At 37.0% G+C, this 20050-nt stretch overlaps 1 protein-coding gene across 1 annotated transcript in view; it reads left to right on the top strand.

Moving 5' to 3' along the window:
* GPC6 (glypican 6) overlaps positions 1–20050 on the top strand; it is a 760336-nt gene that overhangs the window by 403751 nt on the left and 336535 nt on the right. The window contains exon 3 of the mRNA XM_071741790.1: positions 11158–11549. Within this exon, the coding sequence (XP_071597891.1) occupies positions 11158–11549 (392 nt within the window). The remainder of the gene's footprint in view (positions 1–11157; positions 11550–20050) is intronic.

The raw sequence follows: 20050 nt of genomic DNA on the forward strand, positions 1-20050 counted from the left end.
CACTACATCCATCTGAGAGGCAGGGATGAAAAATGTATTGTAGGGAGGTCACACAACTGAGTCAGTATTGTGGAGAGGATGGAAAAAAAGCAGTAAATGGCAGAAGGTCTGGAAATCCAGTGATCCCTGTGCAAAAAACAACAACAAAAAACACCAAACAGACAAGCAAAAAACCCATACAAAATCTAGAAATAGGTTTTAGATCTCCTAGATCCCACTGATCCACACCTCTTCATTTCCCAGCAGGATCATAGGAAGGAGTTAAGGCTCTAGTTTGTTTGCTTAGAGAGTCAACAGCTTGTAGATTCATTGAAATATTCTTGTCAATATGTGCAATAGATTCAGAAACTAATCAGCAGCCCAGCACCGAAGCACAGAACTTTGGTATTGCCACATGACATATCCATTTAGATGGAAACATCATAGCAATACAACAGCTAATAAATGGGAACAATTCCCAAAATAAATTTGTCAAAAGAGTTTTAAAGCCACTTTTGTGCAGTTCAATCAAAGAAAAAGCAGATCATAATATTTGAAATTTATTGCAACCCTGATATGTAGCAATCTTGCAAAGATAGTTTTTTGGTTCATTGTACCATACATTTTATGTAAGTTTCCTTCTGACTGGAAAACTTTCCCAGTAGACACACTCTTAGGGGGGAAAAAAGGTTTATGTTGAGAAGGCAGGTCAGATAAAAATCAATCCTGCAGCATCCTGAGCCAGTGGACTGGTGTCTGCAGATGAAGATTTGTGTTGACTTTAAAGCTATTTAAACAAAATCTTTGTTTTTTAATCCCTGATCTTTGAAACATCTAGGTAGAAAAGTTTATTGACTTCACAAAGCTTCATAGGGGACCCAAGGTCTTTCTACCACCACATGAATGCAGATCCAGGATCTGAAAGACTGTTTTCTTCAAAAGTAATAGATCTTTTCCTACATTGTAGCTTTTTTGAAGTCACTGTATTATCTTTAACCTTAATCCTTAACCTTATCCTTATCTTTGAGTTTTTGCATGGCCTTGGTTTAAGTCACTGATTGCCCAAATCTGATCTGGAGGACCATTGCTGCTCCTTAATCTTTCTACCATTACATTATAAGAAATATTTCATCCCTCTAACAAAGTACATTAAAGTTTACTTCTTGATATTCAGATTAACTTAGTTTAATGTCTCAAAAGAAAAAATTCACCACTTTAGTAAAGCTTGACTTTGTAGCTCAGTTTACAAGCAAGAAATTAAATCATACTCTGTATGTTATTCCAGTAACCACTAGTACTGTGCACAGTGTCCTAATAGGCAAGAATAAAACTGGGAAAACAGCTTGGATTTAATACTGCCTGGTCTTAATGGTGTATGGAGTTCCTTTGACTGTGGTTGATGGGAAATTGGATAGGCTCAAAAATAAGTGTATTATCTCAGATCTAGCTTTATCTTTTTCATTGGTGGAGTTATAACAGAAGTTATTAGCTGTATTCAGAGGTGTCTGGGAAAACCATCAATATGAGTTCATTACCTCTTAAACTGCAGACTTACATACAAAATTGATTTTATGCATATAATAATTCCAATATGAAGACAAACTTCAAACTGTTCTTACATCAGGCTTCTGATGGTTAGCTCAAATAGAATTCTTCTCATTGCAGGAGTATGTGTCTGAGGTCTCACATCTTAGAGGTTTTTTTCATGTAATATACCTATTTCTTTATAAATAGTAATATGAGCTTGTTTCAGAGAGAGCAAAAGGTAAAATGAGATGGAAAGGAAAACTGCTATGGATTTACAGTACTTACATTAAATAAACTGTTTATATATGTCTAAGGCTGGAAGCCCATCTGAAGTGCCTCTTACACAGGGCAACAAACAGGATTTGGAAGTTTCCATGGTGCTGGAAAACTATGACTGAGATTGGTTAGGATGACTCCTATGACCCAGTTTGGCCTTCAATGGCTACAAGCTGTTCAAAACAGAGAGATGTGCCAGAGGGACAGGATGTCATCCAGAGGGACCTGGAGAAGCTGAAGAAGTGAGCCCGTGCAAACCTCATAAAGTTCAATAAGGCCAAATGCCAGTGGGTCAAGGCAGTTCCCAACATCAATACAGGTTGGGTGATGAAAGGAGCAGCTTTATTGATAAGAACATGGGGATACTAGTGGAAGAAAAGCTCAACATGAGTCAGCAACATGCACTTGTGTCACATCCCATGACCCAACCCAGAGAAGAGTCAAAGAAGAACATTCCTCCCAGGCCTGGGTTTCCCTTTGAAGGAAAGGTTTCCCTTTGAGGGTAACCAAGCAATGACAGGCCTCTCAGACCCTCTGATAGCCCTAAATCAGATTAAGTGAAATGACAGTCAAGGTTTGCACATAAACACAAGATTTAATTAGAACTAGAGAAGGTATCAGCACAAAAGCTGATACTTCAACCACTATATATGTTCAGGCTGCACAGTCACAAATGCTGATTATTTGGATCACAAAAGCTACAATACATGGATATTAAAGCTGTGTAACCCAGGAGAAAATGGTTACTTAATGACTTTAGAAAATGGAAAGAGAAAGGGAAAGCAAGAGAATAGAAGAAGAAAAGTTAAGAGAGATAACAGAAAATCACTGGTCCTGGATCCAGTGCTGGGACAGCCAATGGTGGAGGGTTGATGTCAAAGGCACTCCCAAAGCCCACCAATGCAGCTCCTCATTTTATAGACCTGTTTAGCTAAGTAAGTGTGGTTGAGACGTATCAGATTGAACAACTGGAGCAGACCTCCCCCCACTTTGCTTTCCAATTCTTATCTCTATGGCAGGCAGGCCCTGGGCCATATCCAGACCCTTATCGCTGTCATCATCTCCAGCAATCCCTTTGGACAATTTATTCAGGGGGATGAGAGTGGGGGGTGTGGTGATGTTTGCAAAGGCTCCCCCAATGCAAGAAGGACATGGAGTGGGTCAAGAAGAGAGCCACAAAAGTGATCAGAGGGTTGGAGCACCTCTCTTATGAAGACAGGCTGAGAGAGTTGGGGTTGTTCAGCCTGTAGAGGAGAAGACACAGCTGTACCTTATCAGCCTTTCAGTATCTGATGGTGGCTGACATGAAAGCTGGGGAGAAACTGTTTACAAGAAGATGTAGTGATTGCACAAGGGGTAATAGTTTTAAACTAGGGCAGTTTAGATTTAGATTGGATATTAAGAAGAAGTTCTTTACTATGACAGTGGTGAGACACGGGAACAGGTTGTCCAGAGAGGTGGTGGAGGCCCCATCCCTGGAGATGTTCAATGTCAGACTGGATGGTGTTTATCTAGTTAAAGATATCCCTACTCGTTGCAGGGGGGTTGGACTTGGTGGCCTTTAAAGGTCCCTTCCAACCCAGCACATTCTATGATTAGCTCTCTGCACTTGCAAGTAGCTGCAGTTCTAATTTTAAACATATCTTGAGGCACCAACTCAAATTTGTTTGACATTCATCTCTCCACACTAGGATTCAGGAATTGCACTTCCTAGCAAGTAGTTCACCAAAGGGATGCAGTCCTGTAGATTCTTCAGAAAATACTTCCTTCTTGATTCATAATAGGGCCCAAAAAACATTTTCAAACTCTTCAATGACAATTCTTACAGCAGTCTATTTTGTTTAAACTGAGAGAAAGAAACAAAAAAAAGACACTATTCTAAAAGAGGTGAAGAAGCCCTTCTCAATCTCGTATGTGTCTAAATCCAGGTTGAGATTTTTTTCCTCTGAAGGCCAGTTCCAAAATGTCACTGCTGTCAGGTTGTGGTTAGTCACCACATTTTTTTTAAAAAGATCATTTCATTGTTTTCCTCTGGACAGCCAGATCATCCTTCCAGAGTAATGACTCCTGCCCTCAGAACATCACAGGACTTCATCTGATGATAGGAAATAATAATACCTTTAGGATAGGAATAAATAATACCTTTGATTTGGGAGCTGAAAAAAATGGTCTACATATTCTTTTCTTCTTCTTTTTTTTTTTTTTTCTTCTTCATAGAGAAGATACAAATTTTTCTGCCTTAAGTCAGTTTTATGTGCCTTGTAGCAAGGTAATTTGTTGTTAATTTTCCTCTGTGTCTTCTGGTCCACCTTACACTTCCCTGTGTTAAAAGGCAACAAACTTTTAGTAAGTTTAAAAGATTGTTGTTGATCATAGGCAATGCAAAGAATTTTCATACAAAATTTTAGATGGTAAATCTCCTTAACTATTGAACTGGATGTTTAATAGCCTCTAGTGGTGCACAGGGAAAAACAGAGCAGTGTCTATATTTTAAAAAAATTGTTGCACTGTGTCCCATAGTTTATATATTGTTAATATCATTTTCATGAAAGCTTTAAATGTTTTTCAGAGCCAACTGTGGTGACTCATGAATTTTTCATGAGGTGCTATGCATTTTTATGAACATATGACGTAAAATTAATCATTCTGAAAATCACAGATATCCATGGAATTCTACATGTCTTTCTTTGATCATGGATATTCATGACAGTACTGTGGCTGTAAGAGTTTAAATGCCCATTCATAAATATTCTAGAATGTTGCCTTCTGATGCCTTGTAATATTTTGCTTACATTTTATGGCTACTTCACTTTGGCATTTTCCACTTGATAATGAAAGTAGAACCTTCAGGGACAGTTACTAGTGTATATAAATTATGTGTAAAACTATCTTATTGTTTTGTTTTTATGCCTAGCATTTTCTATCTTGGTAATTACTGTAAGTTCAATGAATTCTTTGAGGAGACCTTGGGAATTCCAGGTTTTATACTTATAATCAACAATGCAACATAAATGTAAAGTACCACATGCCACAGAAAATGAATTGAGATTCCAGAAAGACTAAAGATTTTATTAAAAATGTCTTAATATCTAATTTAATAGTTCTCAGGTGAAAGTGATGTGCAAGGTCCGTGTGGAATCAATGGCAGGAACGAGTCAGCCTTGTAGATGTACTCAAATGTTAATAAATTATCTGTTGTGAAGAAGAAACTGTAAGTTTAGCATTTAAAGGTTGCACCTGCATTGCCTGAAGTTGCTGATAATGTTCTCATCAATATCAGTGTTGAAGAATGATGTCTTTTAGACCTTTATCAATGCATGTAATCAGCTTCGAGTAGATAACAGACCCTTTAATTCTAGAGTAATGTTCATTTTTACTGTAATCTTTGTACATTAGTGTTAAATAATGTCTTAAATTCCTTATTGGATTAAGGTCACATCCTGGTAATGGCATTTGATATGTAAATGTCAGCCCAGGTTCTTTTTTCTTTGTCTGCATCTGATCTAACCTGTCCAGCCCAGCCCATGACAGATGTGCTTGTGTTTCCTCCCCATCCTCATGTCCCTCATTTTAGAGCACTTAGAAGAGTGCTCTTTGCATTCTCTTCACAGTGAGACGGGGTGAGAATGGAGCTTCAGTGCTCTCCCCTTCCCCTGGGTCTCCTTTCTTCCTTGCAAGGGTCTGACCCATAAGGGGGAAGAATTCACAGAATCTGGACAGGAGGCAGGGAAGAAGATCACAATGAATTATCTACTGTTATCAAGTCTTGCAGTCATATAGAAATAGAGAGATTGAAGACTGGGAGAGACTCTCATTTTTACTCACAATGTTTGAGACTCTACTAGCTTCGGAAAAATTTAGTAGCATCCAGAAATTTCATAATGCCATGAAATTTACAGGTATAGGACGTTCTTGAAAGCTCTAGATATCCATTAACAGCTAAATCATTTTACCTATAGATGATTTTACTCAAGACATGGTTGAGCATTTAAATCACCTCTTCTGAAATTAGTAATTACAGGACACATTTAGCCATCTGACCTGTATTTCTTAGCTTTAAATGCAATATATTAAAAATGAGTTTTAAAAGTAGGGCAAATTTCAAAAGATCTCATCACACTGCAGCTTTTGTTTTCCTAATGGAGGCTGAAATTTTTTTCCCAGTTTGACTGTTGAGTGTTTCTAAAGGGCAAAGCTATAAAGGAATTTTAAAATTAGTTATTCAGCTTCACTAAAAATTATTACCAATGCACTGATATCTTTATGCGTATTATTTGTTCACTCTTGAATATAATTACAAATGTAAAGTTAAAAACAGGGGTAAAGAAATAATCTGGTGTAAATATTCTCCTTACAGCAAATTTTTCTCAATCAGGAAGCTAAACTGAGTTCTTTTTGTTCTGTAAGGTTAGATATTGCTAGAAGAAAGTCTCTGGAAATCTAAAAAATGAAAAAGAAAAATGAATGAAAAAGGAACTGAAAAAGCATAGAAACTACACAGGTTAATTTCACTTGAATTTCCTTTAGATAAATCACAGCTTTCACTAATTGATACCATTGTGAAATATCTTTTAAAAAAGAAGAAGTGAAAAAAAATTTTGTAATAATCCTGCAAAAAGATGAAGAATGTGCAAAAAGATTTTTTACCATTAATAGATTCATAAACAAAGACAGACAGAAGCAGGATAGAGACAAAAAAAAAAAAAAAAAAAAAAAAAGAAGCTGCTATTGATGTATGTCATGAGTGTATATATCTGTAACTAAAGAATCCCCAAAGAGCCTTTCTGTCCAGAAGGTAGTCAGTTAGGCACCTATAGTCCACATAAGATGTAGATGCATACAGATCTCCACAGTAAGTGGTAGATAACAGGTGTGTCTAAATCCTCAGAGCTCTTTGAAAGCCAATATCCACAAGGCAGGAGAACAGGGCTATAATGAGGAGCTCCCTTTGTGTTTTGGGTAGTGTTATTTGTCCTGAGGTCAGTTTGCCACCCTGAGCAGTGTTTTTCATAAAGACTGATGTAAACCTGGAATATATCCCTGTCCAGAACCTCTTCAGAGTTCCTGTGCATCTGTGTTGTTTTTTTTTTTCTCAGGTAGCAGTGAGATTGCATGCCCAGTAAAGTAGATGCACCATAGTACAGCACTCAGATCTCAAGTTCTGCTAAAAATGAAAGCAGAGCAGACTACATGGTATTAAATGAGATTTTCTTTTGGTCTTTTTGGTCTTAAAGATTTTTTGTGGTTTGGGAACAGGACAACAAAATGTTTCTCTCTTATTCTGCAGTCAGATGTTGGTTTTTCTTAAATTACAAGCGGAATATAAACTAAAAGATAATTTATCAGGCTGGGAATGATCATAGAACATCAGCTCCAACATAATGCAGCTTTGTTTATCTAATAATTGCCTCTAGATGGTTGTGATTAAATTTTGTTGAAGGCAGTTATTACATCATGTCATGCTGCAATATTATCCCCAGTCCTGATCCACCGACATATGGTGACAACTAGTCATCACTTTGGAATTAGGCTAGCTCCCAGGTTGAATTGCATTATGACACTTGATTACCTATGTTAAAATAGAGTGAGAAAGTCAGCTTTCAGTTGACAGTGTAGTGTGAGAGCTAAAAAGCCCCTGTTTGTAACCTGAGAGTACCTACCAGTCAGCAAAAGACTCTAGCAGTACCTTGTGTCCTTTCACTTTGTAACTATGTCTAAACTGACAAAATATTTTTAAAAATATTAAAAATATTTCAGATTTCATTTGCAGAGACTGGTATTATTAATCTTGCATTCTAAATTTACAAATAATGTTTAAAAACTAATGCTACCTTAACATTACTGTAAAATTGGCTGGAAACCGACCATTGAAGTCTATACAGGGCATATAATGTTTTGAAATAGCAATGTCCTCTCCTTTTCAGTAGGTCAGTGTGCCTTGCACCTTATCCTTTCCAGCTACTTCATAAACAGAACTGAGCAGGCTTCCTGAGATATTCAGGGAAGTAAATGAAAAAAATGAATGCCGGGGATCTTCAGGCAAATATGTCCTGAAGACATTTTCTGTCATCTAAATGAATCACCACTTAAAATTAGGAAAAAATATTTCCAGAATTAACACTGCTCATGGCACCCTATTTTGACAGCAAAAAAAAAAAAAAAAAAAATCAGAAGATATATATTTTAAAACGCTACACAGCTCAGTTTTATATAGATTCTCCTCTCCCACCCTCGTATTTGAGCCCCTTCCAGAAGCACATTAAGCAACATGAGTAATATCTCTCTCATCTTCGTTCGTTTGCCACGAGCTGAAATATTACATTGTTTTTCAAAAGCTACCTGCAAGTTGATGAAATATCATCGTAGCAATGAACATAAAGTAACATAAAGTCCTCTAAGTACTGTGAAGACAATGGAAAAATTCAGTCTTTGTGAAAGCTGGTTTCTCATAATATAACTGGACAAGTGCCCATTTTTGCCAGGCCACAGTTTATGTCTGTAACCATCACAAAGCAGGCTGCCTTCTTGATGTATGGAAGGTCTGCAGACCAAAAAAAAAAAAAAAAAAGTGATAATTTGGCTCGACATGAGAAGTTGATTGAGAATTTTTCTAATTAGTAAAACAGAGGAGATCTTTTTCTCTCTGGAACTACACGGGTACCCAATTTTGCAGTTTTTGCTGCCGTATTATCCTGCATAGGGTCACTAATGCAGATAACTCTTAAACTAATTGTCTTTTGTATCAAAGTATACAAAAGACTAATGGTCTAACTTTTTAATGGTATAACTTTCTCTAAGGAGTAGCTCTCAAAACCTGGCAACCTATGAGAAGACTGAAAAATAAATGTACTATTTTTTAGAGGACCCCGATTTCCTAGAGAACGCACATGTATAGTGTGGTCCACATGTACGGACAAGCATGAAATTTAAGCTTGTGGTACCACAGTATGAACAAAGGTTGCAACCAGCATGGACCACGTCCTATCAGATGCTGTACAAGCATCAAGAACAAAGATCTACCACTCCCTTAAAAGTTTGGTTATTTTCAAGAAAACTGACTGTGAGATTGCCATGCACAAAGAAATAATAGGATAAGAATCTCAGACAAAAGATGCTGTCAGCAAACATGGGTGCACTTTGCTGTTACTGACTTATGCAGTGACATGATCTTTTAAGACAAATAGTGGGATTTCCAGTGTAGCTAGGGAAGGGAGGATCCAGTGTTGAATTGCTTACAGATGCCACCCCAGCACAGAGAAGTCAAGGAGCCTGAAATCTCTTTTTTCATGGTTGTCTTTCCCAGCTGTTCAGTTGCACTGATCTGAAATCCTGGCTTCAACCTTTCAGCATTTTTTTACTTTTAGCCTCAACTTCTCTGTCATTTTTTTTGCCTTCCAGATTGTGTGGCTAGAGAACTAGATGTGTTCAGCACTACATGCAGTATGCAATGTTTCTTAGAAGAAGAAATGCTGAATGTACAGAATAGCAATCAGGATTATTCAGACATCAAGGATATCACTAGGTCAGGGTTAGGGGTGAAAAAGAGCTTTTTTTTTGCTTTTCTCTGAAGTGGCTTTATCAGAATCATGGATAATGAGGAAAAAGAACAGAGAAGACTGTTGTGGACCTTAAGTTCTTCTATTAGGCAACAAGGAATAACAAGGATTTATTTTTGGTTGTGAGCTTTGTGGGATTTTTTTTTTCTTTCTCCTACATAAATTATTTGGCAAAAGCATATTCTTTTCCAGATGGAACTTATTCCATTTGAAGAGCTGTGGTTTTAACGACAGTTTGGACATTGATATATTTATTAGAATGTATTTGCCCTTTAATAAATGCTTTGATGTAGTGAGTATATTTTCAATATTCTCTGTATACATTTTCCTGTATGACCTCTTTGCAGTCTATCTAGGAGATCAAAGACTGCAGCTGATTGCAGCTCTGCACAATTTCAGCCAAAAAGAAGAGGATGACGAAGAGTCCTTGCAGGCTAGTTGATAGTGTTCAGTGGATTCTGCTTTCAGCTGCTCAGAGCTGCAAATCCTCAAATTTACTGTAGAATTTTTCTTACACAGTCTTAATTGCTATCCTGTCTTTAGCACTGCAGTGGTTCTGCATTTTCATGAGTCACTGCAGTCAGCACACGCAGATGTGTCTATGGGCAATAACTGCATATTTAGAATCTGGTGTCCTAGAGCTGGCTGTGCCATGACTCCTGCATCCGTGCAAGTCGTTTAATGACAGCAAACACACATTGGCTTGCCAAAGGTGTTGCCATCTCTGCCTTATTGTCTGCAGTGCCCCATTTGCAGGCCACAGCAGTCACTGAACTCTTTTCTAAGGGAGGTTTAAGAAGGTTGACAGGCAAACTCTGTAGGAAGGTGAAATCTTCTAAAAACCTGGAAGAGATATGCCTGCTTTTGTGAGATGTTTTTAAAGAACTACTGTACATGCTGAAGGAATTTCTTGGGGAAACCTAAGAATCATATGGCAGTTAAAGGATCTTAGCAGAAGAGATGTTTGTGTGTTTCCACTGTACGCCATGGGCTTGGTGTCTATCAAGAATAAATTCCACCAGTCAGAATTTAGAAATAGGTTTGTGATTTGGGCCTGAGTAAGTAAAAGGCACAAAAGCAGAAAAGGCTGAAATGCTTTTAAAAAAAATGTGTGGTCTGCTGTTCCAAAACCAGCAATAACACAATCTGGAATTACTAGGCTGGCTCTGACATGACTGGTGGAGGGTTCTAGTTGTGTTCTTCAGCAGAGCAGCAATTTAATGAAAACACTAACATTTTCTTAGTATTACACAGCCACGTAATACTTTTAAGAGAGATTCTGACCATTTCCACTCTGGTTTCTTTCAATTTCCCTACAATAATATTTACAAATAGGCTTTCAGATAATTTCTGTGCTGTTCTACACTGTAAGAACTGCAACAAAGTCGAAATTTCTGTTATCTAGCTAACAGAAGTTAGTCTAAAGTTTTTAAGTTTTCAGTTAAATCATGATATAAATTTCTTCTAGGTTAGAAGATTTAATATACTGGCTATGGAGGATGTTGAGAGGGATGGGGATTGCCATCTTCAAATGGTACATGAAGAAGTGGACATAGTCTAACAAGTTCTTTTAAATGTGCTTTTCATGTTCAGTGTTAACGGTTTTGCATCTTTGCACCTTTCTGGTGAATTCAGACTATATTCAAAGATATTTTTCTTTACCTCTAAATAAAGCTATTTCCTGTCCAAGTAGATGAATTTCACAAATAAAGCACTGTCGTAACAACATATTAGGACAAACTTTACTCGGGGTAACATAGGAACGAAACCCTTGTGCCCTACTAACGTATCCATAAACATCTGCTTTTTCTCCCTGCAGAGTTTTTCCGAGAACTTCTAGAGAATGCAGAAAGATCCCTAAATGACATGTTTGTCCGGACATACGGCATGCTGTACATGCAGAACTCCGAGGTGTTCCAGGACCTCTTCACGGAGCTGAAGCGCTATTACACAGGAGGCAACGTGAACTTGGAAGAAATGCTAAATGATTTCTGGGCTCGGCTGCTGGAGAGGATGTTCCAGCTCATAAACCCCCAGTACCATTTTACTGAGGAGTACTTGGAGTGTGTAAGCAAGTACACCGACCAGCTGAAGCCGTTTGGAGATGTCCCCAGGAAGCTGAAGGTTCAAGTGACGAGAGCGTTCATTGCTGCACGGACCTTTGTTCAGGGGCTGACAGTAGGCAGAGAGGTTGCAAACAGAGTATCCAAGGTAATACAAAATCAGGGGGTTTTAAGCTTGAATTTGTTTTGAACTTCCTAGGCAATTTGAGATCTGATATTGTGCTTTTTTTTTTTTTTTTTTTTTTTTTGATACAGAGGGGGTTGTTCGGTTAGTTGTTTTTTCTGTCTACTGATACACCCATCCCAAGTTTATAAATAGGGTTAACAGTTGTTTTTATTCTTTCTGGGGATGTTAAGGCAACACTGATTTGAAAACATCTCTCAGGACTTAGGACACAATGAAATACCAATATACATCAGTGTTACAGCATGGTAGTGATTGTCATTCAAAATGAACTACATATATAAATGATGATGATTATGAACAGAATTTAAATTTTTGCTGCTATTCATTAGGGCAATATAGCCCTCACATCAGTCATGCATCATGCATGCTGGGTGATGGATTTTGTTAGAAATGTCTAGTTATGCTTTTTATGAGAAAATAGACAAATAGTGACACCTCTGGAGCTTGAGCTTTCCCAAAAGATGGTTTGACTCACATTTATTTTAGTTTTAATTCTCTATCTATGCAAATATTTAGGATGAATATAATCCTTGAGGGCTTCACATAATTAAAGCTATTTAAGAAAAAAACCACATACAAAAATAACCCATCTGGGTTCCAGAAATATGCCTGAATGTCTTTCTTTTGCACAGTGTTTGAAACTCAAGTATATTTTTTCTGAGTTGCTGTTGCAAATAGGTACTTGTTCTGATGTCTGGATATTTACTCTAGTCATGGTCTGTACTGGAGTTGGACCTTAACAATATTCTGAATTCTGAAATTCTCTAGTGAGATCCACTATGAAATGTGCAGATACTGATTTTCAGACATTAAGTGCACACATTATTTTGATACTTCCCCCTTTGCAATACTTTCCTGCACTTAAAAGCATAAGCTGTTCCTATTCATCAAAAGGACTGTCTCTCTTGCTTCATTTAAATCACAGCCAGAGGGTGATGGGGACCTGATATGTTGGACAGTAGCCTTATTCCACAACTTAACAAGATGAGGCTTCTAAACTTTTTTTCATCTTCTATGTGATATTTTGCAGTTACAAATTCCAAATCCATAAAGCTGGAGATTTAATCAAAAAGTGAGAGCCTGATTTTATGCCTCGGTGACTGCAGGGGAGGAAAGGATTGTTTTGTACTTTAAAGTTGGTGAATGAAATTGATGAACCCAGTTACCCAGCTAGAACTGAGGTCTCTTGCTCCCAAGTGCTTTCTTGAGCTACAGGGTTGTCTTCCTTTTTTTTTTCGATGGCTCTGGAAATTCTTGCCAGTTTCTGAACTTTGGCAGGGCATCACCATGAAAGCCTGGCTCACCTAATCTAGCTGGAGACAAATACGGCTGTTTATCTTCCAGGTGTGCAGAATGCATGTATTTGAAGTCCCAGATTTCCTCTGAAGAGCAGTGCTGTCCCTCTGGGTCAGATTTTAAGTGAAAGTGCTGAGTTCTGATGTTACTCTTGTCAGTAAGCATTAGGTCTGCATCAACCAGACCAAACTGTAGGGAGTAAGCTTTGCAATTCATGTTACAGATGTGTAATTTTTGAATCCTGAACAGATTAAGGTATGAATTGTCTGATGAGATGTCACTTTCCCTGTAGTATATACCTAACTGTAGAGACTGTGCAGATGTCTCCACTCTCACATACTCAGGAAATGTTTTCATCTCACCTGCTAGGTTTCTGACATATAATCCCATTCAAAAACAGGGCTTATGACAAGATTTCTAAATGTTCCTGTGATTCTGTAACAAGAACTAGTGGCTCTATAATCATTAGGTCACCCTTTCTGTACTGTAAGGTAATGATAATAATAGGTCAGTAATGGTTTCTGGCTTTTTCCTTTAACATGAAAGCAACACTTTAAAATCTTTCGAAGTGCTTGGTGGTTGGTGCAAGATACAGTACAGTTTCTTTGCTTTATGTATACATTAATAGTGATACTCTAATAGTCTACGTCTAGAACACTGTGTTCACTTTTGGGTCCTTCCTATCCAAGAAAGATTTGACAAACTCGAGCAAGTTCATGGGAGGCCACCAGCATGGCAAGGACTAGAGGATTTGCCCTGGGAGGAGAGGCTGTGGAACTGGGGCTTATTCAGCCTGGAGAAGGTAACTTCAGGGATATTTGTCAGCAGCTCCTGATGCCTGTAGGGAGGTCATGCCAAGGTGCAGCAAAGTTCTTCATAATGGGGCACTGTGGGTTGAAATAAGGGCCAGTGGAGAAACTTCACCCTGAGGATGCTCAGTCGGTGAATCACTGTCCCAGAGATTCAGGCTCCATCCATGGAGATCCTGGCTGTACAAAACCCTTTGAGATGACCAGTTCATGTTAGTATGACTTCAGATCTGACCCTGCTTTGAGAAGGCTTGGACCAGAGATATCCTGAGCACTCTTCCAACTCAGATTATCTTCTGATCCTATTAAGAAATTAATGATATGAACATTTTTACTAAAAAGTAGAATATGCTTTGATTGCAAGACTTATGTGGGTATTAAAACCTCGGTGGCTGTATTCATGCCTACAGTGAATGGTAACTGAGTAATGGTTTTAGGGACTGTGTCATATGCAGCCTGGTAAGGCAGATGCAAAAAACCCCAACTGACACCAAATGTTCAAGATTAATGAAAATTCTGTGAAAAGGCTGCGAGTATTATACTGAGATCCAAGGTTTCTGATCATATCATAATTGTGGATTTTTATGCTGCTCTGTGTACTGTAGAATTTGACAAATCCTTTTCTTTAAACAGCATTTTAAAAGACTGCAACCATTCCTTAAAGGTAGCACATACCTTCATGTACAAAAAAGAGGCAGGTGAATATTTTTTTGTTGCTGTTTTGGACGTCATCCAGATTCAGCATGAATTTCATTTTCATTGTTCTCCAGTATTGAGAGATCCTGTGATATGAATGCCACATCTGGGTAAGTCAGGAAAAATGATAAAAAGAGAAAAGGAAAAGAAGAACAGTTGCAGTTCTTTTACAGAAGTCTTTTCTCATTGTCTTCTTTGGCTGGGAACAGGGGAGAGTCTCTTAGCTGCAACTTCACAAAATAAAAAGATTTTTTGCTTTCTATTTATGGACCCATTATCTCACTGAACTGCCACTGTCAAGGGCCACTCACATAGAAAAAAAACTTAAGCCCAGACCTTAAACACCATGAGAAAGAGTTTTATTAATGAGAAAGTTGGTAACTTCTCCCTTAGGCCTTTAATTTACTGTCACATCCTCTTCTGTCCTGTTTCAGTAAAGGAGTTTGTGGGTCACACACTCAGAAGGATTTGTTCCCTCTCTAATATTAGGGATACATCCTTTCTGAAGATTTCCCTTCAGGGGGGGTTTGATGTTGGTACCAACTGAAAATTATGCAGTCAGCAGATTCCTTTCAAAAGATCTATACTCCCCTCTTTTTCCAAACACACTCAAGCACTCCAAATCAGCAACATATGTCACAAATATTTTCCTCTTGTAATGGTATTTTGCTATTTGCTTATGTCAGTGAGATTATAATTTAGATATGTCCCACTTAGACAAATGGGGACAGAGGGTAGTTAGGACATGCATTTTTTTTAGTAATTTTTCTAGTATTACAGTTCAAATGTTAGCATAGTTGTCTCCATCTATCTGAATTTGTTCAGTTTTAATTGGAGAATGTTTTCATAATCTCAAAATCCAGTTGCACTTTTTAATTTGTACAGATTTTGAAAAATTTTATTTCTCAAACTAATGCATTAAAAATTTGTCAGCCCATATCTGCTAATGGTTACATCTCCACCCCATGCACTTCATTTCCAATTGCTTGAGTAGACTTCAGCTCACTAAATTCAATATTAGCTTGTAAAGCTAAGCATGCATAGAGCAACATATAATTACAATATTTCTTAAGCTTAGAAGAAAAAAAGCTATTTATTCATGAATATAGAAGAATCGTAGAATTCTAGAATATCTCAAGTTGGAAGCAGCCCATAAAGATTATTGAATCCAACTATCTGCTTCTCACAAAACTACCTAAAAGTCAGTCAATATGACTAAGAGCATCATCCAGGTGCTCCTTGAACTCTGACACCTTGGGTGTTGTGACCACTTCACTGGGCAGCCTCTTCCAGTAACGAACCACGCTCTCCGTGAAGAACTATTTCCTAATGTCCAATGCAGAGTTTCAATATAAAATGTTAAATTATATAAAAACTGCCATTTTGGACACAGCAAAGATCTGTTTAGTAGTTTTTACCTCAATGACCAGTAGTATAAAGGTCAGTGCAGGAGCAGTGCTTCTCATCCAGTATATTTTCTAAAGCTATAGCTAGTAGATACTTTACTGACATTCTGAACTACAGGCTCAGAAATAACAGGTAAAATTTTCTACCACCTGTTTTTCTACTAATTTGAAAGCTCCTATAGACCTGTACAATAGGTTTCTCTACTTTGTTATCATTTGGGGGAGAGAAAAAAAAAGTGCTTTTTTCTTCTCAAATAAAAATTTAGCATATTTAAATGTCAGGTTTTTTAAGCACATTTTCTTTCTGAACTTTTTGCTGAAGGAAAAAACCAACCAAGCAAACAAACAAAAATCCCCAAACAAACCCTCCTGGCCATCTGTGAATTGGCATTTCATGTTAAACCAGAGAAAATATTGAAAATATTTCTGAAGTTACTGCCAGTGGTGATTTCTGGTAACGTGGAAGAAAATATGCTTGGATATGTTTCATTTTCATCTTTTACAGTGTTTAAGATCTGGTTACTTCACAAGAAAATAATGGTAAGTTATTCTCTCTGACTCTAAAATCAAACCATTCTCACTTATCATAATAGTCTCTTTGAACTGTCACTGAGTGGTAGAAAATGTAAGCAGAACTAAAATGGGGAGGATAAAGTAATTAATTTTTTTTTAAAAGGAGGGTCTTCATAACTTTTCAGGATCTTATAATTCCTGAAACATTTTTCCCAGATGTATTTGTAACTGAATTAAAATGGTTATGAATCTTGTACTGAAGAAATTTTTTTGGTCCTAGACCAAACACAGCATGTAGAAAATAGAACTGCTTACTAAGAAGAAATTAAGACTGAAACTAAGGGTGTTTTAAAACATAGTCTAAATTCCTAACTGAATGAAAATTTGCCAAAAATACTGTACAATCAGCACTGTTTTCCTAGCAGGGTGTTATACCATCAAGATGGAATTCTACCCAAAGAAAATTTTTCCTGGAAACATTTTCTTTCCATAAACTTTGCATTAAAAGCTGTATTAAAAAGGAACAAAAAAAAGTTTGGTTTTTTTTTTAATGTTTAATGAGCATAACTATTCAAGCCTTACTTGTGCTGATTTCATGTTTTAACATGGTTAAATTCACATTGAGAACATATAGGTTTAATAGAAAAAACCCTAAACAAATAATGAAGTTTGACTTCTGAGTCCAATCCAAAAGCACAGTCATTAGCCAGCTGTCATTTCCCCACTGCTGCTCAGAGCTCTGATTTAATCCCAGTTAGGCAGTTACATCTTCATTGGCTCTTGCATCAAATTTGGCTCACTAGGAACAGTAAATAGCAGTTAATACCCCTGGTTCAACTTTTTTTTCTTTTTTTTTTTTTTTTTCCCTACTTTCACTTTTTTCTGAAACTGGTTCTCATAAGGTTTGTTTATTTTCTGAATTTGGCCACTTTCTTTCTTCACAATATACTAGGATAAGGACAGGACAAATAGTTCTAAGTTTGACTTTGCCTTTCACACTTGCAAATTCATGCTACAGGCAACAAAAGCAGTTTTTATACCAGTAGTAAAGTGAACCTTAGCTCAGGGGCATCATTAGGAGCAGTTAGTGATTTTGTTAGTGATTTTGTTAGTGACAGAAACATCAAAGATTTGTGACCCAGCCACTAAGAACTTATTTCATTAATACACTGAAATATTAATTATAAATTATTGCAAAATAAAACAGGCTGCTATAATATTTTTTGCACTGCATGGCATTGGCTATATGTCTCCTTCTTTTTAAACCAATTAAACCCATTCTTCCCGGAATATTATTAAATTATGTTAATATCAGGCTTCTTATTAGGAACCTGATGTTATATGGACAAAGTGAAACAAATTCAGTAATACAATTATAAGGTTAAACTCAAGATCAGTAGTGAAAAGCAGTCTCTAGTAATTGCCAGTGTTTACTTCCACTCACTGAATGCCAGGCCACTGCTTTTCTAATACGCTGAATCAATATTCTTACAAACTCTGCTTTTCATGGTTTATAAATAAACATTTGAGAATTTGTGAGAGCCATAAATAAAGGTCAATATTGAATGTCACACTGATTCAGAATATAATTATTACAGGGAAGTGGGGGGAGTGGGAGGGGAGGATATGACATGCTGATAAGTCAGGTAATTAAAAGCCAAAACGAATACTACTTTAATGCTGGAAAATGTGATTTGCAAGGTGTGACAGATAAAGAGTGACGTGACCTGAATATTTTAACTTTATTGGTGGAAGATATTTGGCTTGTTAAATCCCTCATGGAGAGAAAGGAGGTCTAAAAAGGAGTATGGTTTTCACTTAACTTTAAACCTTAGTTTATTTTTGTTTGTTTAGGAACAGCCTAGTTGAACAAACATAGCTTTTTTGAATGTTTCTGTGTCTACTGGTTTAAGAGTTTTTTAAGTCATTCAGTCTTTGAGTTTTAATCAAATTAATGTATCTTTCCAAGAACTGGATAATACCATTCCATGAATGGGCCACATTCTTTTTTTCTCTTCCTGTTCCTCAATGTTCCTCAGGCAGGAAACCCAGGGATTATCCAGCCAGGAGGGTTTCAGGGCTCAGAGATATCTGTGGCACAGAAGCAAGAGAGATCGGTGCCTACCCTGGAGTGTTTTGTGGGAAGTATTTTTTTATTTGATGTTATCCAGCTCTCCAGGATTTTTTTTCTCCTTTCTCAGGAAAAGGGACATAAACTGATCTAGTTAATTTGCTGGAGTTTCATGGAAAAGTAAACTAGATGTCTTTCAGATGTCACAGACTTACTGCAGGTGCACTTATCTATTGTACACTTTGTGTACACTGGAAAATCAGGTGCCCCAGAAGAGGAGCTCAGGAGAAAAGGCCTAAAATGAAATAGCCACTCCAACAAAAGGAAAGTAGAGGTAGGAGGTCTGCAAAATTTGTGGTCTCTGTCCTATGTATTAGAATTTTCAGATATAATCCAGCCTGGCCTCTCCAGTTCTTAGGTTATGAAGATAGTCAGTACAAAGACAGCTTTGTACTGACCCTAATAACCTGAGATGATCTGAGTCATATTGCTCACTAAGATACTCAGTGATTCTCAGTATTCCACAAGTGGATGTACCAACTTCATTATTTCTCACAATTTACTACTTTACAGCTCAAAATCTGCAGTAGTCCTGGCTTTCTGGATTTGTGGCCATTTCATGAGCAAAGATCTTTTGGAACACTGATTACAGTGCTTTTGTACAGTTTGTGCTTTTTTTTTTTTTTAAATGCCTGTGGCACAGCTCCACAGATATTTAAGGTATTTACAAAAAATACCTTTTAGTGCAGCTTTACAGAAAATTTCTACCTATATGTTAAGAATCAAAATGAAAGAACTTTAGTTTAACAGTGTCATTAAACACTGTTATGACACATGAGAAAAATAATTATTCAAATCAACTTTGTTTTGGTTTTTTTTTAGGATTGCCAAAAAGCACATTTTATGCACAATCCTCTCCAGTTTTCTTATCAATTGTATTTTCCATCAAAAAAAAGATGTTGGTATGGCACCCATAGAAGCTATGTAAAGAGAAAATTCATAAGTTTTTCAGAGGGATTCCTAGAAGAAAGCATGTATCCAAATGCATGTCACGATACAAAGCCAAGTCGTGATAAAAATAATTTCAATGAAGTTCACCTAGAAGCTTGCTGACCATGCTAGATTTAGACCTCTGTAATTAATCTACAGCAGCTTATATTTTTGCTGTTTTAGCACAGGAGACTAAAAGAAAATTCAGAAGAATCAGATAAATAGGAAAGAGATAAAGAAGTCTGAAGGTAAAGCAATGCAACATGATCTATGTCATGTTGCAACATGCTGACTTTTCACAGATGGGTTTCATCCTGTTTTTGAAGGCAGCCTTTGGAAGCATTGTTTTCCAATCATGATTTGATAAAAGAAATTAATCTTAATTTCTTATGTGAGCCAGAAGCACAAAAAAACTAACAGGGTCTTCTGTGTTCAGGTTTCTACAGAAAACATTAGCCAAAGAAATACCTGATTTACCTAAAATTCATCAGGAATACTAACTGGAACATGAATGTATATCTCTTTAAGTTTTATAGTCAATAAAGTCATCAACAATACATTAAGAGAGTAAAATTCCCATGAGACTTTTCACCTTTTTGGGGTCTGAAATTAACTATTTTGATCTCAATTCAATTCACAGTCATTCAGAGAACAGTGATAGTTGGCTTCTTTGTCTGCATA

The sequence above is a fragment of the Heliangelus exortis genome, chromosome 1 (assembly GCF_036169615.1).
Source record: "Heliangelus exortis chromosome 1, bHelExo1.hap1, whole genome shotgun sequence".
Lineage (NCBI taxonomy): Eukaryota > Metazoa > Chordata > Aves > Apodiformes > Trochilidae > Heliangelus > Heliangelus exortis.